The following is a 24,325-nucleotide window of genomic DNA, read 5'->3' as shown; positions in this document are numbered from 1 at the left end:
CGCACCTAAGATCAACTTTTATGTTGCCCTCAGTAGGCGCAATTTCACAGCAGCCTTAAGACTTTGTCAAAAAGTTAACCACTGGTTTCCAACCTTTTTGGTTGGTGAGCCCCTGTAAAAAGAATGTGTGGTTTTGATGTTTATGATCCTCTTAACTTTTCAGATGGTTTCATTCCAAAAAGTTCAAAAAGTCAATACCAATTTGTGAAGCAGATTTTGTTTCATACCCCATGAATCATCTCCCAACCTCTTAGATTGATCTTGTGACTCTCTGTAGGGGGCCCAGGCCTGCCCACAGAGATGGCTGGGCCCCTGAAACGGTCCAATAAATGCACCCTACCTTAATTTGCAACACTGATATTGGTGCATGACCACGTTCTTTCTTAGTTTAGATCAGTAAATTTCGCCCCTTTTTTGTTTGTGTTTTTGCAACAGTTGTGTACAAAAGAAAAAAATAGACCTGGTTAGGCCATTTTCAGGAAATGTGTTATTTTTATAAGCAACTGGTTAAAAAATTGGATTATCATTGCTTATATGTAGGACAAATGTGATTATTGCTGGCTTACATGCCCCCCCCCCCCCTTGCTGTACCCTAGAAAGCCCCCCTTATGGGCAGCCCTGTTGGGAAAGATGGGACTTAACTACAAACTGTATTTAATTAAGAAGTTAAAACTAACTTCACTTTGACCAACTACTACAGTGAAATGCTACTTTTTCATTTGTACTTTTGTGTCACCGATATAATAATGTAATATTTAGTAATACATCAGTTACAGGTGCCATTCTGCTGTGATACTTTATACTTTACGTCACTGAGATTCTCAGTGCCACACCTGTACTTGCGGCAGAGTGTGTCCACATCGTAGTATTTCTATTTTTGCTGCTGTTTTTTTTAGTAGTATCCATCCTTCCACTGTGTGAATGATGAGGCAGCTAGTGACGCGCGCGGACTCATTGTAAAAGGGAGCGCGCTCTCGGGTGCGCGCGGCGCGGTGTGCAGATGTGTCGCAGATTTTGTAAAGTCACTGGACGCACGGAAAGATCCAGCAGAAGGAAGTCGCTCCGGATAAATGGGCCCTTAAACTGACAGGAAAACAAAGCGGCTGTGGGAGAAACGGGAAGAAGAGGACAGGAGCGAAGGGCCGCTGTCACGAGCGGTTAACGTTAGCTTAGTTTGTGAAGGCGCGAGACGTTACTTTGACAGTTAAAAGCCAAAAGGACGGCGGCGTGCACGGAGATGGAGCTGTCAGCGATTGGAGAGCAAGTGTTCGCTGTGGAATCAATCGTCAAGAAAAGAGTTAGAAAGGTAACCGTTATACATGTTGCCTAAACGTGTCAGCCCGCGGGACGCTGTCAGCATGAAGGAGGAGACACATTTTTGGGAGGCAGGGATGCTACTTTGTGTGCTAATGAAAGCTTGAGAGATTAAATGAACAGAATTGCGCCACTAATCTGGTTATCTAATTGCAGGCTGTGTAAAGGGGGCGGGTTAGGGGAGGATGTCCCTTTAATGTAACGTGGAGAGTGTTGTCATTGCACTACAGCTTAACGTGTCAGGTGTTTGGCTAAATACGCAGGGACATGACACGGGGTGATGTTATTAACCAAACATCTTGATTTCGGACCTGTTTAGTTGGTAATTGGGTTTGACTGTGAGTGAGCATATGGTGTTTACACCTGCAGGTGCGCAGCTAGAAATGATTGTCCCTCCAGAGCTCACCAGGGCCCCCCGAAACTCCTCTGTTTACTAGTTCCCCCCACTCCCTGTATGACAAACATGACGCTGAATAATTTAACACTGACAAACTGTTTAAAGGTACAGGGGCTGTCAAAATACTTTAAACACTTTATGAGAAATGGAACTCTAATTCAGAAGTGGGCTATGCTACTGTAAGTTATAAGAAGAGATGCAAAGGTAGGTCATATTACCCACTGTAGCTCAAGTAAACATATTATAACTCCCAAAAAAAAGACTCAATTTAATATGAAAATTACATTGTGAGAAACCTATGCAAGTAAAAGTTAAAAAAGTACCTGGTTGACACACAGTGGTGCGCCTGTTAGTGTTGTTGTTAGTCGCCTCACAGCAAGAGGGTTCCTGGGGTAGGGGGTTCAAACCATGGGTTAGGGGAGCCCTTCTGTGCTGAGTTTGCATGTTCTTCCCATGTCAGCGTGTGTTTTCTCTGGGTACTCCAGCTTCCTCCCACAGTCCAAAGACATGCAAGTTAACTGGTGACTCTAAATTGCCCGTAGGTGTGAATGTGAGGGTGAATGGTTGTCTGTCTCTATGTGTCAGCCCTGTGATAGTCTGGCGACCTGTGCAGGGTGAACCCTCGCCCTTGTCAGCTGGGATAGGCTCCAGCCCCCCCAACAGGATAAGCGGTTACAGAAAATGAATGAATGAATGAATGAATGATTGATAATAAACTCAAAGTACTAAGTTACTTCCCATTTGAATAGTTTTTTATGCTCTGCAAAATAATAAAACAACTGTTTTTAATGAATTAATAATTAATAACCCTAACCCCTTTTAATGAGGACAAATGCGACCAGATAAGTTAATGTTATTATCATAACATCAAATATTAACACATGAAAAATTAACATACCAGTATAGCCAAAGATAGCTAGCCAGCTTCCTTTTTGACCTGCAGCATTTACATATTGGTTCAGTGTGTCTGCAGAGGATAGGGGAAGTGTTTTGAAAAGCTGATCGTTGCTGAAGCTGCCTCTCTCCGCTTTGTTTTTTTGTTTGTTTGTTTTTTGCACCATCACCGTGGCATCGTGATGGAAAGATAGGTCGCTAGCAATTTGGCATCTGCAGTAAAGGTGCTTGTCACGTTTTCTACAGTTAATCTGCATGCATTTAGAGCAGACCTGTTGTAACGAAGGTAAAAATGGCAAATGTAGTGAATTGAAAAGTAGAGTACTGGCTCAAAAATATACTTGAGTAAAGAGTAGAATAGATGAAAAGAACTCTGTCATTAAAAAAAAAACCCTACTTTTTTACTTGTGTATTACTCATACCACCCTTGCCATCATGCCAATTAGCTGCACTTTTTTGTCAGTTAGCACTTAAACATCTGAGTTGTCAGAGTAATATGAGACAGCTAAACCTACACCCAAATTAAAAATGGTGAAATAGCAGCTAATTTAATCCGTAAAGGGCAATAGACTCAAAATGTCAAATCTTACAATATGCAGTAGGGCCTCAACTAATGATTATTTTGATTATTGATCCCAATTTAATGTTTTTTGTTTGTTTGTTTTGTTCTGTTTTTCGTCTTACCCATAGCCTGCTTATAAAGATGGACGACACATCTCCACTTAACCCCATTGTACAAAAATGAAGCCAAAATATCCCAGATACGGTTGCTGCCATCTTGCGCTGGTGACGTCATTTGGAGCCAGAGTCAGCGCAGTAACGACCTCTGCTGGTATTGAGTTCCCACCCATTTACGCATCCGACCAATTGCAAGCAGCAACATTGCTAGCGAGCATATCAGTTGGCACAAACATGTCAATCATGACCTCAATGCCTCATTTTTTTAACATCAAATGACTAATAAAAACCAAACTTATCAGATAAACAAACAGTCGAACATACAACAAAATTACAGAAACCATCTTCAGAAAAAAATTGTACTTTCAGTTTTTAGTTCAGTCCATGTCCCAACTGCAAACATGGAGGGACGAGGTTTATGACCTATACTGCAGCCAACCACCAGGAGGTGATCCAGATGTTTTGGTTTCACTTTTGGGAAGTTGTCATGTTGTCCATCTTTATATACAATCCATAGTCTCACCGGTCTTCCAAAACTCAACAGTGTTTAATTTACAATAATATCAAATTTTTGAAATCTTCACATTCAGCAAATGTGTGTCATGTTGCTTGATACTGCCTGAGTTAATACACAGTATAAGGAGTACAAGGATACGGCTACTTAGTTTGCAACATGAACTTCTGTTTTATTAATGTTTGCAATGGAGACTTACTTCATATTAATTCGTCTTTATAAATGGTTTGATGTTGAGCTTTAAGCAAGGCTTCACAGAGTATAAAGTGAAAGTTTGGTAGAGACAGAATATACATAGGCCAAAGTTAAAACCACTTGTGGTACTCAGTGCACTATATCTGTCCATCCACAACTCAAACACGTCTACTCATCTTGCTACCAACTGTTATATTATCAGATATAGAATGTAAAATATTGGGTGATACTCTGATATTTGTTATAGGTGGATTACTACACTTTACACTTACACTTTAACAATATTTTCAGACGTAAATCAAACCCAAATCCAGAGAGGTTTTTGGGTTACCAGAGTACACAGAGGCATCTTGAATGGAACCAGTGTTTGGAATGATCCCATAAAATATATTGCTAATTGTTAAGACCGCTTATTACCCTATGAGAGCATGATACATACATGCTTTACAGGTCAAAATAATTTGGAATCTGGAATTTAAAGTTATGGAAGATATGAGCACTTCATTTTCGGTTTCACCCAATTTACAGAAAATCCATGGCCTTTTTGCTCCGTTTGGGGAACAGGGTGAGTAAAAAAATGAAGTCGGGAAAAGTGATGACTTCACCCACTGAGAATACCTTTGAAAGCTTGGAAGTTATTATCAGATGATGTCACCGAGGATGACTAAGTCTGAGCAGCTTGGCTGGTGTATGGGAAACATACAGTGCACTTTACATTATCCCTTAATTATGGATATTTTCTGATGGCATGGCAGCATCCTCCTTCATATAAACTCAGTCAACAGCAAGGATAGGGGAATATAGACATTATGCAGGTAAATATCACCTACAGCAAGTAAGGTGTTGTCCAGCAAGAAAACCACTAAACAACTCTATTTTCACAGACACTTTAATTACTCATATAATACTATAGATGAGAATGAGAGCCAAATTAGTGTTGTAGCAGTTACAGTCTGAACACCTTAATCAAACTAAAATCTGATCTGTGGTGTCTGAGCTATCACACTTATAGTTGTGTCTGTTGACTGTAGCACCTCCTATAGGTCATTGTGGGGAAATACATTTCTTTATTTGTCATCTAAATCAGACGTGGCATCTCAAACATCTGCATAGGAATTACATTTGATAGATTTTGATGGGACAATGATGCATCAAACTTGTATTAAAGGGACAGTTCACCCCAAAATCAAAAATAAATATTTGTCCCCTTACCTGTAGTGTAATTTATCAGTCTAGATTGTTTTGATGTGAGTTGTTGAGTGTTGGAGATATCGGCTGTAGAGATGTCTGCCTTCTCTCCAGTATAATGGAACTACTTGGCACTCAACATTATGTGTTGTGATCTAAATTATGAATTCACCTCTTGACTTCTTTAACTTTATGTCTCTACAGGGGAATGTGGAGTATCTGTTGAAATGGAAAGGATGGCCTCCAAAGTAAGTATGTAAACTTTTAATCAGAAGGCTGAATAGATTATATATAAGTCACAACTGTGCATCATATTCACGTTGACATGTACAACAGATTATACGGTACATATGCACAGAAAAGTACTGTGGCCATATGAAAAAATGAATCACAAATAATTAATCAAAATAGCATAAACATTAGTTCATGTGAGAAGTCATTTGACAGATTGAATTGATTCATTAAAAAAGTTCTTAAAAGTATAGACAATGGTTTCAGCAATTTTATGTTAACCAATACTGCATTAATGGACCATATACTTTTTTGTAACTGCTCACAGGTATAGCACATGGGAACCTGAGGAACACATTTTGGATCAGCGCTTGGTGCAGGCCTATGAAGAGAAGTAAGGCTCCTCTACACATGTAATACTTGCCTGAATCCAGGATATCACAGAGGGTTTGACCCATAGTGGAGGAGGTGGTGCTGAATAAAGCAGTTTTCTTCTTACATTATATTAAAGGGATACTTTGCTGATTTTTAACCAGCTGTGTATCATAATAATGTGGTTAGTGTGTGTAAATGTACTGTGGTAAACTTCCCTCCATCTTATCAGTGTCAAAAACTCCCTGCTCATCTCCCACACTTAAATCTCAAACAACAGACTGTATGTCTGCATTTTAATGGAGTATAGAAGTGGATCAAGAGAGGGATAGACCGCCCTCTCTCTCTCTATAACTCAGACTCCAGTTAACTCAGAAGTCCAATTAAATTTTAAAACTAGGCAGTGCTGATCAAATATAAACAAAGATTCTGTTATTGCGTTGCCTATTTCTTGCCAAAAATGTATTCAAAAACATATTTTATGCTGGGTTCACACTACATGATATCAGCCCAATTATAGCCCGACGTAGCATCGTATGGTGTCGGCATGAATCGTGAACGACAATGAGTGTCGTACGCGATAGTCCATCATTTCATCTCGTGTAGTGTGTCATAGTAGACCACAACCGACACCACACCTGGGATGCCTCACAACGTTCCGACAGAAAGTCTAGCATGTTTAATTTTCTTTCTGTCGTTTAAGACTGCTCCTGTCACAGCCGTCACTTTGATAGGAACACAGAGCGATCTGCTGCCGTAGACAACTGTGCGACAACAACAGCCCAGCCTTTTAGATATTTCCTTTAGGGACGTTAAACAGCAGAGGACAGCCTCTTTATCAACACGGTGAGTACTGCCGGTAGCATCAAGCTAGCATACAATGTTATTCCTTTATAATGACGAGATTAGAGATGAGATAGAGATGGGAAAATTAAAGAATAGAGGCGGGGCTTTTACTCACCACAACTGCAGAGGGTACCAGCTTCATTTGAAACAGACTACATTATAAACGGGCCGTTATTTATTAATCCCTCTGTATTTTTATATTTTTACTTTTTATCCGCTCCTGTTTGCCTTGATAAAGTTAATGCATCATGCCATCATTTCAAACTCATCACTTCCTGTATCTGTTTCAAATTAAAAGCCCATTTTAATTTCGGTTGAGAGAATCCCTTCATTTTCTTAAAAAGCTTTTATTGTGAAGCATGTGCAGGAACTTGTTGTGGAGGATTCAGTGACTTTCATGTTTGCATATGGTACTTCAAATGTAGCTCCTGCCATCTGGTGGCACTTTTACGTTACTACAACATTTCCGCTGGCACATGAACAGACACAGTGACTGAAATAATAGTAATAATAATAAAAATAGGATGAGAGCAACCCGATGACATCACACACGTCGTGAAAGACAACCGGGGATAATTGGTGTGGACCATCATGTAGTCTATCATGTCTGTCGGCCAAGTCACGGCACGATTTTATGACTCCACGATTGCCTAATGTGACATAGTGACTGTCAGAATGGACAGAAATGTCATGTAGTGAGAACCAGGCAGTAGTGTATTGTTTAGATGTAATAGTAGGAGTTTGTGGACAGGAAGTGGTCTCCATACTGTTTCCTGAATAGTAAAAACAAAGGCTGAAAATACTGAGATCAAACTAAAACTCAGCCAAACTAAACTAAAACTAAGCAGCGCTGATCAAATATGAACCAAGACTCTTTTTCTGCATTGTCTATTTCTAACCTCAAATGTTTTCAGAAAAATTTTTAGCCTAATGTTTAAATATAATATTAGATCAGTGTGGTGCAATGCATTGTTTTAGTTGTAGGGTTTCTACCTCTTGAGCAAAAGCGAATGTCACCGTCGTTTTCTTTTTTCTCTGGTCATATAGCACCAATTTTAAAGTTTTTCCATTTTTCTACGGCACAGAAAGCCCAGTTTAATGAAAAGATCATCTTTCCAGAGGTGAAATACTTCTTTAATCATAAAGAGATTATGACTCAGCAGACCAAGACCCAGATCCTAGACCTCTCTCCAGCTGGTATTAGCATGTGACTGAAGTTGTTGGATTGTAACTAGATATGCCAAAACAATAAAATTCCACATATTAAGGCACTAAAGATGTAAGGAGGATGTTGCATCTAGAAAGATCTGGTCAGACACACATCTGGCCACATTTAAAATGGTGGTGTAAATGAGTGTCATTACTCTAGTGCGCTGATAATGATTACCTCCAGTTTTTAAAGAGGTCATTAATTTGAGAGGAAGTGACAGGGGCCCTGTTGAGTTTTCTGGTAAACAAAGTTTGTGTTTATATTCATTGTTACTCTAAATGCATTGTGTGAATCCTTGGGGCCTAACAGACATGTTGAATGCATTTCCTTCCTTTTTGTCTGAACTGACCTGTGTACATTTTTCAGGATCACAAGCTATTAAGATTCTTCCGCCATCTCTTTTTTTTAAATGGTGTGTTGTTTGCCTGGCTGTTGTTTTTTTCTGTGCACTAATTGATTGATTGACAGATTTTTGAATCCTGCATTGTTTACACCCAAGTTTACTTGTGTTTTTGTCGTGTTAAGCTACCTGTGAATATTGTAGAACTTACAAAAACAGGGACCCACTGCTGTTGTACTAACATATGTACCATCAGCCTACTTTTAACTGTGTGCTTGGCTTTTCAGAGAGCAGAGAGAGAGAACATTGGGGCACAGGAGAAAGGGATCCAAGGCCAAAAGACTTATTCTGCAGGTAAAGCTTTGAGCTCAATAAAAAAGTTAAAGAATTACAGTTTTGTCTTTTTTTATACATTACTTTTTATCTGTTGATACAACTCTGTTTCCCTTTTCCATTCCCTTGTTGGCTATCCTGCCACCTCATCACTCTCCTCTATAACCAATTTGAGTGTTATTAAAATCATTCTGAATTTCAAGTCATAAAAGTTTAAATCGTCACGTATTCTCTCTTTGATTTACATTCAGGACACTGTCTACACCATGGATCTCCGCAGTGCTCACAAGACTCCAGAGCAACCTCAGCCGCGCTTGCGTCTCTCCCTGACACGCTCTCTGCTCCCTGAGGACGAGGATGAGTCGTACAGCACCCTGGACCCACGACCACAACTGGAACATCGGAAGAGCAAACCCAGGAGGTCACAGTTCACGTGCCTTGACTCAAACCCTCCAAGTCCCACACAAGAGGACTGGGGAGAAGATGAAGATGAGGAGGAGGATAATGTAGAAAGTGAAGAGTATAGAGAGGAGGAGGAGGAAGAGGAGAAAGAGGAGGCTCTGAAGATGACAACAGAGAAGAGCGGTGGCACTTTAAATGGTAAGTGTGTCAGTTGGTCAGCCAGTAGACTCTAATCACCATCACGACCCAGTTTACTTGACTCCTTGTGAACCTTCTAGTAGGCACGGCCATGCAAAGGCTTTTTTTTGACTGGGCATGCAACCAAAAACATGAGCTGATTAAAGAGAAAATCATGCAGAGATCATGCAGACTCACTGAAGTCTCTGCTGCGTATGTAACAACAGCCAATAGGGTCTTCAGTCTGTCCCATAATGCAAAATTCCTTTACTTGGAAGTCTGACACCACAGCAGAAGAAAATCTTTAATAAATTAGTGGTGAATTTTTAGTTGGACAGAGTAGTAAAAGCCATTTTCATGATTTAAAGGTGAGTCATCACTAAAATTCCCCAGAATAATGACATGGATTGCATTATGTCACGCTTCTGTCCTCCCTATCACCTCTGAAGCAATTAGAGCTGACTGTTCCTGCAGCCAAATATCTGCCTTTGTCACTTTCTAACATCTATCAGAGCAGAGACAATCTGTCAAGGTCTGTCCAAAGACGTTAACTCAATAACAGAACACATGATAGGCTTGATGCAATCAACTCTACCCTCTTCTCCCTCTGTCTTTCTGTCTCCATGTTCCCATCTCACTCAGGACAGGAGAGGACAGTCGAGTGGAGCTCCGCCGTCGGACCAGACGAGGTCACTGCATCAGAGAAGCCGGGCAACGTCTGGAGGCCTGTCATCTGTCCAGGGGAGGTGACAGTCACAGATGTCACCCTCAACTCCCTCACAGTGACATTCCGAGAGTCAAGAGTGGCCAAAGGCTTCTTCAGAGACTGGGGCCTGGAGGTGTGATGTGTGATGTCTCAGTAGGTCTGGTGGAGAGGGCACTGCGAGAAGGAGCTGGTTTAATCACAGGGTGTGAATGGTGGTCGAGGGCCAGGGTTGGTGGCGTTATTCCCTCTTGGTAACCTCTCACTCTGTTCTTCCCCTTCCCTGCAACTTCCAGCCTGGTCAGTGGTAGGTTTACATGCACAGAGTCAACCTGGACGTAAGCCTCACTCCATTTAAGGTTATGTTTAGGTTGGCTGTTCACCTTTGATATGGTGAGACTGAGTTGCCTTGAAAAGGGTATAAGTGGTTGTGACCTCTGTTGGTGAGTGAGGACATGCAAAAACGTCACATTTTTTCACAGAGAAGAGTCAACTAGCTGGCTGAAACAGAGACCAAACCAAAAGATGTGGTAAAGATGCAAGACTGTGTAAAATCCATGGAAATAGAATGAGAGTAGAACGGACATCGAACTGTCGTGGTCATTTGACTAGTACCAAAAAAAATGGTGTATGGTGTTAGTTGTTGTAGTGGCTGTAAAGTGTGCATTTGAGAATGCCATTTTGGCCCAGTCTAACACACACATCCATCCATTTTCTTTTTTTTTTTTTTAATTTTATTTTTATTGAATTTTCAATTTAACACACAAATAGTCAACAAACATAACCAAAAGACATACAGAACAGAAAATTCCCACCCCAAACTAACAACAACAGGCGCTGCAGAGAAACAATCAAACTAAAAGAGAAGAAAACGAAAATGTTTATACCAAATTTACATTAGTATGACAGGGAGCAAGTAAACAAGCAAGGGTACAAATACATGTAGCGGCCAGACATTGCCTTCTAGAGATGAGCCATTTAAAGTCTCTGTAAAAAGGAGTGCATAGGCTTCCAAATTCTCCAGAATTTGTCCGATTTGTGATTGAGGTCATGAGTCAATTTTTCCAGGGGGAGAAGGGCTGATATTTGTGATATCCACGTCAGTCGTGGGGACCTGGGGGGTTGACCATCGTAGCAGAATACACTTCTTGGCCAAGAATAGAAGGATAATTAGCAGAGATTCAGTATCTGTGTCAAAAAGACTGTCCGGAATATGACTTAACAAACAAAATGGAGCAGTCAATGAGAAATGTTTACCAGTAACCTCCTGAATCACTGAATGGATCCCATTCCAGAATGGCTGGATGCGGTCACATGACCAATATAAATGAATAAGTGTACCTTTATGCTTTTTACATTTAAAACACAGGTTTGAAGTGTTCGGGAACATTCTCTGGAGGCGAATAGGTGTAAAATAGATCCTGTGAAAAAGTTTGAAATTTTGTTCATGTATAGAGATTGAAGTACATTTTGGAAAAATCCCATTACAGATCTTAGTCCAGTCTGTGGGACTAAATATCACCTCCAGATCGCTCCCACAACGGCTTCAAGGGGTCATAGGCTGAAGAGTCAGAATACTGCAAAACAGTATTAATTTCAGAGATCAGTCCTTTGGGTGATTTGGCTGAGACCACCGTGTTTTCCAGTTCTGACAATTCCATACGGATCATGTTTTTCTTTAATAAAGACTGTATAAAATGGCGAATTTGGAAGTACTTAAAAAGATCTTTGCGGGGAATGTCAGACTCAGCCCTGATTTGCTCAAACGGTTTCAAAGAATCAGAGATCAACAGGGCTGCAAAATCTGGCAAGCCCTTAGCAACCCAATCCATCAGGTCGATGCTCCTTATCTAAAGTGGTAAGTCAGGATTCAGTGCCAAGGGGGACCGAGTTGAAATAAAAGGTGGAATATTTAGGTATTTCTTCACATCCCTCCAGACTAGTAACGTATTGTATACGATCATATTATTTTTAAGGGAATTTATTTGATCTATATTGTTGATGAAGGGGAGAGAATTTAGTCTTCTAGGGTGGCATGATAGGGTCTCAAGACCGATCCATAGAGAGTCTTTCCTATTCATGAACCAGTTTGTCATCATTTTAAGTTGGGCTGACCAATAGTAGAATTGTAGATTGGGCAAAGATAAGCCTCCCAGTTCCTTTGGCTTAGTGAGTTTAGAAAATCTAACTCTTTGATATTTATTATTCCAGATATAATGGGAAATGCAAGAGTTGAGTGACTTAATACTGGGGTCAAATAGCATGGAAGATTTTGAAATAAATAGCTTAAGCGGGGAAGAATATTCATTTTTATAGTGTTGATTCTCCCAAGGAAAGAGGTTGGTAAAGAGGACCACTTTTTCAGATCTGCCTTAATTTTTTGAATTAAGGGGGAATAATTGGTCTCAAATAAATTATTTAAATCAGGAGTAATAAAAACATCTAGATATCTGAAACCCCTCTTCAACAGCTGGAAAGATGATTGTATGGTCATATTCTGGGGGATGTTAAAGGGTGTGGCGACCGATTTCCCTAGATTAATTTCATAACCTGATAACATGCTAAACGAATTTATAGAGTCAAGGACTGCTGGAATTGATTTATCAGAATTTAAGTACAAAAGAACATCATCGGCAAATAGGGAAATGACATGGTTCCCTTCGCCCACTGTGATGCCGTTTATATCGGGATGAGTTCTGATAGTCTCAGCCAAAGGTTCGATGAACAACGTAAACAATAAAGGCGACAGAGGGCACCCCTGCCTACAACCTCTGCGCTGGGAAACCCTCGGACAGCAAGCTGTTAGTGTTGACAGTGGCTATTGGGTCAGAATAAAGAATTTTAATTGCATTAATAAAATTGGAGCCTAGACCGAATTTTTCTAATACAGGAAATAAAAAAGACCATTCTACTCGGTCAAAGGCCTTTTCGGCATCGAGGGAGATTATCATTGCTGGGTCTTTATGAGTATTAAGATAGTGAGTAATATTAAGTGCACGACGGACATTATCTGTACCATACCTCGATTTCACAAATCCTGCCTGGTCTAGGTTTATGATTTTCGGAAGCACTTTTTCAAGTCTACGGGCCAGTAATTTTGCAACTATTTTGTAATCCACATTGAGAAGGCTGATAGGTCTGTACGATGAACAGTCCAAGGGGTTTTTGTCCTTTTTTAAGAGCAAACTAATAGAGGCATATCTCCAAGAGGGAGGGGTATCACCTTTCAAAATATTATTAATAACGGGCATGAATATTGGGTTGATCTCTGGCCAAAAATTCTTAAAAAATTCTAATGGAAATCCGTCTGGGCCCGGACATTTCCCGTTCGGCATGGATTGAATTGCGGCCCAGACTTCCTCTGTTGTGAATGTAGCATCTGGATCGATCCTCCTCCGCAATGATGGGTAGAGATAAATTATTTAAATAAGAATCTATGTCGGTCTCAGATTTCTCTGAACTGTAGAGGGATTTGTAGAAGTCTCTGAATGTGTTATTAATGATCAGCGGGTCACATGAGACTTGGCCACTTGGCATTCTTATCGTGTTAATTGAGCGATCGTTGTTCTGATTTTTTAATTGATAAGCAAGTAAGCGGCTAGATTTGTTGCCATTTTCATAACACTTCTGCTTGGTGAAAAGTAGTAATTTCTGAATGTGGCGAGTATGGTCCATATTAAGTGCAGTCCTAGCAGACACTAATGCTTTTAAGTTTATGGCCGTAGGTGATTGTTTATGTATTTGTTCCAACCTATTAACTTCCTTTTCAAGATTTTTCCTGTTGCCCTCTAACACTTTTTTTTGGTGAGAAGTGTAGGAGATAAGGTGCCCGCGTAGAGTGGCCTTAGCTGCATCCCAGATCATAGCAGGGGACACTGGGGAGTTTTTATTCATCCATCCATTTTCTAGGATGGCGGGGGTACACCCTGGACAGGTCGCCAGACTATCACAGGGAATCTAACACAGATTTTACTTATTAAACAAAAAAATACATCCATCCATCCAGGAATGGATGTATGGAATGGATGAGGAAGCTGGAGTACCCGGAGAAGCCCCACGCTGAGGCGACAGTGCTAACCACCATACCACCATGCCACCCCAGAAAAATACAACCTTCCACCAATCCAAGTTTCTCTCTTTCACCCAACATGTTGTAAGAGTAGCATAACTCATTTAGAGAATAGCTCAGTGCGCAGCCAGTACGTGTTTGTGTGTGCAAATGAGGTGTGTGTGGTTGAAGAAGCAAGAGAGAGAAGGATCCAAGCGAAGCAGAGTTAAAGTTTAACAGTGAAGATATAAAGAGTGAATGCAAAATAGAGTTTACAGTTTGTGCGATAATAAATGCTGCAAGCCCAGCAGAAGTTTCCCTTCTCTTGTTTACCAACTGCTGAGTGGAGCAATAAGGGTTTGGTCCGGAGTGAGTACCGACTCCAGCCCAGGAGACAACACAGTCTCTCCTGGCCATGGTCTGGAAGCAGAAGCAGGAAAAGCTAACACTAACATTAGCTTAAATGCCTCGTTGACTCATCTTAAAACAGACTTGATTCAAACTTGAACAAAAACAAACTCACCAAAACCATCCTACTAAGTCTTATTAGTCATCTAGTTAGTCCACTTTTCCAGCCATCACCTACTCTCTTTCGGGTTAAATAAATCCTTAAATTTAATGAATCAGATGTGAAAATATGTTGGATCTACACGCTCTGTTTATCGCAGCGGTCTCTTGATGCCTCTCAGCTGTCCGCTGAGCAGCGGCTCTCACTCCTTCTTCTGAGGCAGCTAGAGTAGGCCCATATCATGTTCCATTGAATGTGCAATAAATGACAATAAAAGAAATGAGGAAACAGCAGTTACAATAATATTTTTAAAGTAAAAGATTGCTTATTCAAAAACATAATGTTGGTTTGTTTACATGGAAGTTTATACAGAAGTTAGCCTGCGATAACAGTTGCAGTGGCCACCACTCTGACCTTCCTGCTACACTGATTCAAATGGGAATGTCCGTTCTACTGTCCATCTGTTTCTATGGCATAATCTAATTAAATATTAGCATAATTATGTTTCTTTTTTTTTCAGCTGTACAACAGAAAGTATGACTCAAACCGCCAGCCTGATTGAGATGCAAAGAATTTTAAGGAGCCCCAGGAGGGTGCTTTGTGGCTTTGTCTCCACTAGAAGGACACCCTAGATGGCACGTTGTCACGTTTTCTCCATCCAAGAGGGCATTTAATCTATGTGGGGTTTTTAATGGAGGCACTAATGCCCCCCAATTCCCTCTGAGTCCAAAAGTGCTGTGGCTGATATATGATTGCCAGGTTTAAGGTAGATTTTGGACGTTGTACACTTTGGCTGAGAATCAGTTTTAGTTAGCAGTTTTGGGCAAATTTGAGGGCCAATATTGGCCTCTGGAATCTTCCACTGTCAAACAGTTGAAAATGTGACTAAGTGGGTGAGGAAAGTGACTCGTTAGTATTGGTTAAAATGTGCCATAACAGGTGTATGATCTTCTGTCAGGGGTCTTAACTCTTCCACCTTAAAGGTACCCTGTAGAGTTTTCTTCTAAACAAAAGCAGTTATGCTTCCATTCAGTGTTACTCACCAGAAGCACTGTGTGTGTCCTTGAGCTCCAACAAATGTGCCTAATGCATTTTCTTCCTCATAAAACATCTACAAAGCCGATTAAAGAACTTTTCAGTGCCTTCCTGCCTCCTGTAGATCAGTGGAATAGCATGAAACCGGCATCAGCATAGCTTAATAACTAAGGCTATGTTTAGACTGCAGGCAAATCTGATTTGTTTCTCAAATCCAACCAACAGACATGTCCATACTGTTACTTGCAAGTAATAAGAACAGATTTGTGTCCAGACATCACCAGCCTACCTTGAGGGGGTTGCTGTGACTTGGATATCAGTAACTACAGAGCTACGCTGGTGACATGGCTCTCCAACAATGGAAGCATGATGAATTGAGGTCCATCATTTAGCCCTCCAAACAATTAATTTCGGCGTCTGTTCAAAGACTCCTCCAGAGTGCTCTGCTAGTAGCAGCATGGATTCTGCTCAGCTTCTTCGTCACTCTGGATTTGTTGTTGTTGTTTTTGTTGCATTGCGAGTGACACAAAAGACACTTTGAAATCCAATTTAAGCAGCCAGACTGAGACACATCTTTGAACTGGAATCACATCGCAAAAATCGAATCTCATGGGTGTTTTTTGTTGTCCAGACTTAGTAAAATCAGTCTGGATGTGCAGTAAACTGATTTGGGCCGGCATCCTGAGCAAGAACTAACGAAACTGGGGCCCAATTATTAAAACATCGCTCCATTGTGCTACTAGTGGTGAAAAACTCTACAGGGTACCTTTAAAGCAAGCATGAAAATGGTCATGTTCTTATCTCCTCTCATGCTTTTATTTTGTGAGATGGGCTTTTACGAGCTTGATAGTCTAATTGAGCAAACATGATGAGCTTGCAATTGTACATTTCACCAAAAAAGTAAAGAGTAATGACAGTCAGTAGATAAATGTTGTGGTATGTATAAAGTAGCACAAAATTAGACATAAAAAATACAGGTCAAGTAACTTGAGTAATTGTGAAGAAGAGTTCTCTGTGCATGTAAACATGGTCGCTGGTTCTGTCTCTCTTCCACACTAGACTTACCATTCAGTACTGGAATCATACGTATTGTACATACTCTACTACAGTGAGGTGAGCATAGCTGTCAGTCCCATACTAACATGCAGTGCTGTATCCTGTAAACACATAGACTGTTACTACTGTACAACACACAGCTTAGTCTTGTATGCGTTTCAGAATCCTCTGAGAGATGATTTGATCCGCCTGCATGCCTTCGTCCTCCAGTACAGTTATAATATCAATGCAAAGACAGACTGTAGTTTTCTCTGTTTACCTAATACCTAGCCTCTTCATCTCGAAACATACAACACAACGTACAAGTGATGACTGAGTATTGTACCAAAATTAAGGAACTAGATGAGACTTGATTAAGAGAATGTACTTTGGAATTGCACTGTATTTACTGTACATCATAAGGGTTTGTGTGTCCATCAGGAGCCGACAGGGTGAATCATACAGTTTACCTGACTGTAAAAAAAATACCAAGAGGTTTCATTGATTCCCTACCTTCCAGTTATCTTGCATTCTTAAAGGGATTGTTCGACTTTACTGAAGTGAGGTCGTATGAGGTACTTACCCACAGTCAGTGTGTTTCCTACAGTCGATGGCGGTCAGCAGGCCACCAGTTTGAAGAGGCAGGCAGGACTATCGCAAAGGACAGTAACCAATATACTGCTGCGGATGGGGGCAGCAGCAAAACATATTTTAGCCACCTAAAAAAAGTATTAGTTGAAATGTACGCTATATTTAGAATATTTAAACTTCTTGGCTAAGATGTCAGACAACCCTTTCCAACAGGGAACTGAATTCGTTACGCTCTCTTCAAAGCCAGACTCCATTAACAGAAACAGTAATTGTACCTCGCAGAACACAGGAGTTGCTGGTCCAAAGCTTCCTCCACCGATTGGTTTGTTTGTTTCATTGTGTGACTTTGGTGAATCCAAACTAACCCTTTAAAACACCAAAGTCACACATTAACACAGTGTAGACTTAAACTAATATTGATTTCTTTTAGGTGGCTGAAATACATTCTCCTGACGCCCCCGTCCACAGCAGTACATTGCTTAGCTTCCATGTCGGTACTCCAGATTGCTTTTCCGAACTGGTAATGCCAACCGCCATCTCCTCAACGTATTCTCATAGATCAGTTCGTATGATATCGTACAAATTCGCGCCCCACGAATGATGTTACATCCTTAATGTACAACTACATAATTAATGTAAAGTTACAGAGGCTGGGTGTAGGGAAAGAAACATAAGCTCATACCGTTCCAAACACACAACTCCATGGGAAAGTCTAGGTTTTTTGTGACTCACCCACCTCCCCAACCTGCCTCCTTACTAGACAGCTCATGACTGCTTCCTTGTATACTCCGGTCAGCATTGGTCACGTGGTAGCAGGCTTTCAAAATGCCTGGGATTTATATGAATTTGGGATGATACTTTTCACAGGAAAACACATCAACAGTTTGTGAGAGCAGCCTGATCTCCTGTAGGTAGCACACTGACTATAGATTCGTACCTCTTAACACCCCACTTAAAAAATCCAAACTGTCCCTTTAATTAAGTTAGTTAATTTATTTATTAAGCTGTGTTACGCTAATGTAATAATGCAGCTGCATCATTAGCAAGAGAGTCTTACTCTTAAGTCAGATCCCACAAGGAGTCGCAAGGTTTTAGTAGTGTGTGGCAGGATGATTGTTCAGGCAGGAAGGAAGAAAAATCAAAATTCTGTTTTTCAAACTTTTCTCTAATATTTGCTTTTACAGTGTGAAATACGGTAGTTTTCGCCATTCAGGCCCTTAAAAGGTTTTAACTCACAACTTTAAAGACATGCAACCTATGACAAGGGGTTGCAAGGAGATTTTCCATATATTAAAGGACAGGTTCACAAGTTTTTTAAGTCTGCCTTAAAACAAGTCATGTGCCCATGGAAAACATTTTTGTTGTGTTCATTCTTCCTGTTCATAACGACCATTAAGAGTCCAATGTGAACCTATACGGTAACAGGAAACAAACAAAGACAGTCAGGAAACACTGCTTTAAGTCTATGAAATTCCCAAAGACACTTCAATGCAGCAACAATGGCATTGAATGATCATTTAAATTCGTGCGGTAGGTTACAAAAGAGATGTGACTGTTTGCTAGGATGGATTGCACATCTTAAAGTATATCAAGTAATTGTGGCATAAAAATCAAATATAAGCAGAGGTTCAGTTTTGACCATGGAAAAAGCAGCTGACTAAACAACTCAACTCAACTCAGGGTCCATTTAGTAGCTGACCCAGAGCTCTCAATCATACCACATGATCTGAGTTTGCTCAGCTCTCATGGAATTTTAGATGTTGACTTAGAAGTTAGGTTTTAAACATAGACTGTGTAAAATAATAGACGTAGCCACAGTGACGTCAGACGTTGCTTTGTGGACAACCATTATGAGTTTGGCTTTTTGGCTGTCACCACCTTGTTTTTTTGGAGCTAGAAGTGACCATGTTTGGACAAGAGGATGGATCTGATATGCATTGCTCCACCTCTATCCTGATTGACAGGTCATCGTTGTAGCAACTTGTCCATCACAAGGTAGTCACGCCCTAATGCATAATTTACAAAATGAACATCATGCTGTATTGACAAAGACTTGAAATTAGTGACTGAGAACATAAGCTTGTTAGGAAAATGTTTACTGATGTAATAAATTAAGTGAGAAGTATGATCATTTTCTTAGAGACTTCTACACAATCAGACTTTTGAAAGCAGTGGAGTCGCCCTCTGGTGGCCATTAGAAACATGCAGGTTGAAGGCATTCCTGCATTGGCTTTATTTTTCAGACCTGGAGGCTATGTCCACTTTTTTTATGGTTTGTAGTTTTAAAGTTCATTATTGACCTTGGAAACAGCAGTTAACAAAATAATAGCACCTCAAGGTCTATTATTTATGGAATATAAAGGAAATTTCAAAAGCTACAATTCCATGACAACTGAGAAAACGTCATCTAAAATAAAGTGCTGTTGCTGCCTGGAAGGAAGGAAATCAATGTAAAAACCTGCAGTATTTTTAAGAAGAACGCCCCCTCCCCATTAATCAAATAATCATTAAAAAAATTGTAATAATTATGAAAGAACACATAAGTTGAAAGTGAAAAGTTTCCCCATAGCTTCACAGACGTATCTCATGTAACTGCAGCCATTGATGAACTCTGAAATTCGGTCTAACCCAGTTGGCTTCCTGCCCAGTGGACACAGGAGCTGATGTGATGTGTCATGTCTGTGGAATCTCCCACAGTGGTGTCCCATTCGTCCGCAAGTTGTTTATCCTGCACTGAGGATGATGGGTCAGCGTCTCGTGATCTCAAAACCGTCCCTGTGTGACAATGAAGCTGCAGGGAATGGAAGTGCCTGATGTTGCATAATTTTGTTGTTTGTTTGGTCTGTGGAGCTTTTAGGGCTAATGTCTCCCTCTATCCTATACACACACAGACATACACACACACACACACACACACACACACACTGTTACCGTCCCAGCTTATTTGGTTTGTGTATGTCTGACAGCACGATCCTCCACTGATGCTATTAAGACTTGAAACATGAGGAGAGGAAGACGGAGGGGAGAAACGTTTATTTTTTAGTCGTTATTTTTCTACATTGACCTGAATGTATATTTATTCTTTAGAGACACCTGTGTATTTGTCGTGCAGACGAATGAACAGAATAGTTTTTATACTGTTTGTGATAACCACTGAGCTGATGATGCCATATCTAAAAGTACTGACGCGACAAAACAAGGACTTGGAATTGACGTCGCCCAATGTGGTCGCTTGTGCTGCTTCCGTCCACCACCGAGCGAAGGACCTTGCACTTTATTGTGATGTAAACCTGCACATTACCTGCTCCAGTCTATCAAGTGTCATTGTGTATAGAATATTTCTATGGTGATACTAAAATAAATGTTGCTCATGTTTAATATCATTTTAATCACTTTGTTCGGTTGCTTATTGATGCACCAGATACTTTTTCTCTAGTTACTAATGGATGCAGTTGGATGCATTAAAATCTTGTATTGTACTATATTTTAAGATAAGAGGCAGAAGTGCAGAAGGGATCCAAAGAAAATATTGATGATGCCAGAGAAGATCTATAAGATTTACCCCTCCTCACCCTAACAATTTTCATACATGTGTGTGTTTTCGTTACCTTAGAATGAGCCATTTATGTCCAAATACAGAGCGGGTCCTCCTCCATGTAGTCTGAGTGGGTGGAAATTCGCTGCATAGATCAGCCTCTCATTGGGCGGAACGAGCCACCCGCTGAAAGTCCCGCCCTACCACCTCCGGTTGCAGTTTTCAACACGTCCTTTACTAACTTTTGCGGTGTTTGATCTTGCGGGGATGTAGCCATTTTTCTGCCATGGTTCGAGTCCTGTAGGCGATATTTTTGTGGGCGTGTTACGCCAAAACCTGTTTCCCCCCGGCAATATTTTTGCAAGCGCACCGTTGCTGTGGCACCGCCCAGAACGATTGTGATTGGTTGAAAGAAATACAAGCAGCCGGGGCGTTTTTTTCTCCAATCTTAAAGTTAGAGTCGGCCCAGCCAGACCTTTCTTTTCTTGAGAAAGGTCTGGTGAGCGAGACTATCCTCCATGGAGTCCAACATGTTTCTACAGTAGCCCAGAACAGACAAAACAAACACTGGCTCTATATAGGTCCAGGAGGCATCCTGATCAGATGCCTGAACCACCTCAACTGACACCTTTCAACTTGAAGTAGCAGTGGCCCTACTCCGAGCTCCCTCTGGATGTCAAAGCTCCATATCCTATCTCTAAGGCTGAGCCCAGCAACCCCACGGTGGAAACTTAAATGCGATCCCATTCTTTCGGTCACTACCCAGAGCTCATGACCATAGATGAGGGTTGGGACGTAGATGGACCAGTAAATTGAAAGCTTTGCCTGCCGCTCAGCTCCCTCTTCACCACAATAGTCTGGCGCAGCACCTGCATCACTGCAGAAGCCGCACCAAACCGCAGATCCATCTTGTGCTTCACTCTACCCTCACCTGTGAACAAGACCCCAAGATACTTGAACTCCTTCGCTTGAGGCAGTAACTCTTTCCCAACCCGAAGAGTGCAATCCACCATTTTCCTGCGGAGAACCATGGCCTCAGATTTGGAGGTGCTGACTCTCATCCCAACCACTTCACACTCGGCTGCAAACCGCCCCAGTGCTGGAGGTCACGGTGTGACAAAGCCAACAGAACCACATCATCTGCGAAAAGCAGAAATGCAATTCTGAAGTCCCCAAACCCTATCCCTTCCTCCCCCCCTGCTGCGCCTCGAGATCCTGTCCATGAATATCACAAACAGGATCAGTGACAAGGGACAACCTTGGCGGAGGCCAACACCCACCGCGAACATGTCTGACTTTACACCGAGTATGTGGATGCAGCTTTGGTCATACAGGGAACGGATGTCCTGTAGCAGAGGAGACTTCTGCAGATAATTGGAGAAGTGGAAAAGTTTCAGCTGGGTGTAATCGGCAATCTTCACCTCTAGACGCCAGTGAAGTGCCCTGTATCTTACACATTGGACCTTTAAATGATAGCCTGAACAAGACTGGGTCTTAAAGGTTATACTGATATTGATTATAGTGTCTTAAAAATCAGATAAACAGTTTTGATAGTAATACTTTTTTATACATGCTGAGTGGAACGTTTAGAGAAAACTTGTCAGTGCTCTCTGGTGGACAAACTACAAGGGAGACACTAATATTTTTTTAATAAGGGTGCGACTTGACATCCATCTAGATCAATTTATCAATTAAGCGATCAAAAATCCAATATTTCCGATGCAACATGAAAACATCGATACATATAGTCATGTTAAAGATACACCTTTTTATTTTGAAACCGCCATGACACATCTCTCAGTATTTCCGTCACACCTCCTCCCTAAACGCTCCAACTGTGTTAGCGCCCTAGTGCCAGGCAGATAGTGCTAAGCAGCCAAGAATCAGACAATGGGGATATTTATTGATATAGTCTCATATTGATCACGGGCCTGAGTTGAATCAAATTGATTTTGTATCGTGGCACACTTTGTGAAATCAGCAGGCATTGTATCGTTGTCCAAAGAAACCAATATATCCTGTTGTGGTAAAAGTTGTGATGTACTCCGCTAGTTTGTAAATGACCTCAGTTTCACGTGACTGTACTGCAGTTTCGGTATTTGTTGGCTGACAACTGAAAACTCTGCAACAAGCCACTATCAGCTGATATATCAGCCTGGCAGAGTTATTGTGCTGGGTCTAATTTATTGATTTCATCATTAGAAAGTTTAACATTTTGAGACTTTTCCTGAATCTACAAATACTATGAATTTCCATCAAATGATGCTCAAATATGTGTGAAATATTTTGTATTCATGTGACAAAAGAGGCAACAGCTGAGTATTTTTCCAATGGTACAAACATACTTTATTGTACAATTAATTTATTGGCAAAAAACAATCAGACCACCAAAATAACTTAAAAAAAAAAAAAAAAAAAAAAAAAAAAAGAAACTAATGAAAATGGAGCAAGTTATTTTTGCTTTCTCTCAGCAAGCACCAAAATTGTTAACAAGAGGAACGAAAAAGTGGTCAAAGATTCCATTTGAATACTAAACAAATATTTAAATAGTCTTATTTCCAGTCTCTTTTTAGGAGAAGAAATGATTAAAACAAAACTATTTGTTCAGTTGCCATCAGTTTGTACAGTGATTCAGTATGTTTACAACTATATTCATGTACATGAAACATTTCTTAAAAAGGATGGTATAATATACTCCACGGCCTCCCCAGAGCAAACTGAATGACTGTCTGCAGTGTCTTTTTGCATCACCATAACATCTTTAATACAAAACAAAACATGTTTTTATCTAATAATTCCTGTAGCTTCAAGTTTTATTTCCAAAAAATAAAATTAAATAATATATCTATATATAAAAGACAGTTTTTCCTTGTTTTTTTTTCTTATAAAATAAGTCTCAAGATATATTGCCACCTGGTTCTGATGCGTCCCCTCCCCATACCCAGCAAGCCCAACCTTTTGAGAAAAATAGTGAGCATGTGAATATTGTGTCTTCAGTCCTCTCCATAAAAAGCTAAATGACCAAATTTAAACTCTTCCGGATCACACCTCTAATCAACCCCGTCTCGGCTCTACTTCGTGCAGGTTCTAACTTTTGAGATTGTTCAGGTGTGACTTGTTGCGATAATCCCTCCCTCCCTAAAACCTTGTCAAAAATACACAGAAAAAGGCGCATTGGTGCTTGTGACCTACTACACCCCATACTGTACCTTTTAGAAAAGAATCTCAATACTGTACAGTAGCTCAGGAGTACTTTTTTAAACAGATACAGCAAATATCCAATCAAACAAGAGGGGAAACAAGCAGCAGAAAACAATTCCTCTGCTCATATTAAGGTTTTAAAGTATATACAGTTGTGGTTTTTTTTACACCTTTCACTTTCATTACAAAAACAGTATCTAAGTCCACCATTTCTTACTTTGTACAGTACTAACATTGAATTAAATCTTGTGGCTGAGGGGCAGTCATGAGGATGAGGAACAAACGGGAAACCGTTGAGGGGGTTGAAGATACAGACAGGATTTTCGTAAACCTCTGCAGCCCAAAAAACGTTATCGACCTCTTCTCAGCATCACAGTTCACAACAAGGTTGTAATATATGTACACGCACAACCTTTTAACATCGGCCAGCTTGAAACAGAAGCTAGATGATCGGACATCAACAGTTCATCCCTCCGTTTCCTGCAAGGGGAGGGTGGGGGTGAGGGTAAGAAAGGTGTGCACATTCATAGAAGAACTGAAGATGGAGGATGGAGAGGTGGCCCAACGATTTGTTCTGC

General features: G+C 40.6%; 1 protein-coding gene across 1 annotated transcript; it reads left to right on the top strand.

Annotated features, from left to right (window-relative positions):
* The first annotated feature begins 1,042 nt into the window (after positions 1-1,042).
* cbx7b (chromobox homolog 7b) lies at positions 1,043-10,343 on the top strand. Its single transcript, XM_050060421.1, has 6 exons — positions 1,043-1,306; positions 5,385-5,428; positions 5,740-5,805; positions 8,467-8,533; positions 8,764-9,112; positions 9,734-10,343. Exons 1-6 carry the CDS (start codon positions 1,238-1,240, stop codon positions 9,934-9,936), a joined length of 798 nt encoding a protein of 265 aa, XP_049916378.1. The 5' UTR covers positions 1,043-1,237; the 3' UTR covers positions 9,937-10,343.
* Positions 10,344-24,325: the final 13,982 nt, after the last annotated feature.

This window comes from Epinephelus moara, chromosome 13 (assembly GCF_006386435.1).
Source record: "Epinephelus moara isolate mb chromosome 13, YSFRI_EMoa_1.0, whole genome shotgun sequence".
NCBI lineage: Eukaryota > Metazoa > Chordata > Actinopteri > Perciformes > Serranidae > Epinephelus > Epinephelus moara.
The sequence above is the reverse complement of the archived record's forward strand: the minus strand, read 5'-3'. Positions and strand labels throughout refer to the sequence as shown.

Excerpts from the sequence above, each read along its gene's own strand:
- cbx7b (XM_050060421.1), top strand. The coding sequence starts at position 1,238 with ATGGAGCTGTCAGCGATTGGAGAGCAAGTGTTCGCTGTGGAATCAATC. Across the intron at positions 5,806-8,466 it reads GTGCAGGCCTATGAAGAGAA|AGAGCAGAGAGAGAGAACAT; the intron begins GTAAGGCTCCTC and ends TTGGCTTTTCAG. Across the intron at positions 8,534-8,763 it reads CCAAAAGACTTATTCTGCAG|GACACTGTCTACACCATGGA; the intron begins GTAAAGCTTTGA and ends ATTTACATTCAG.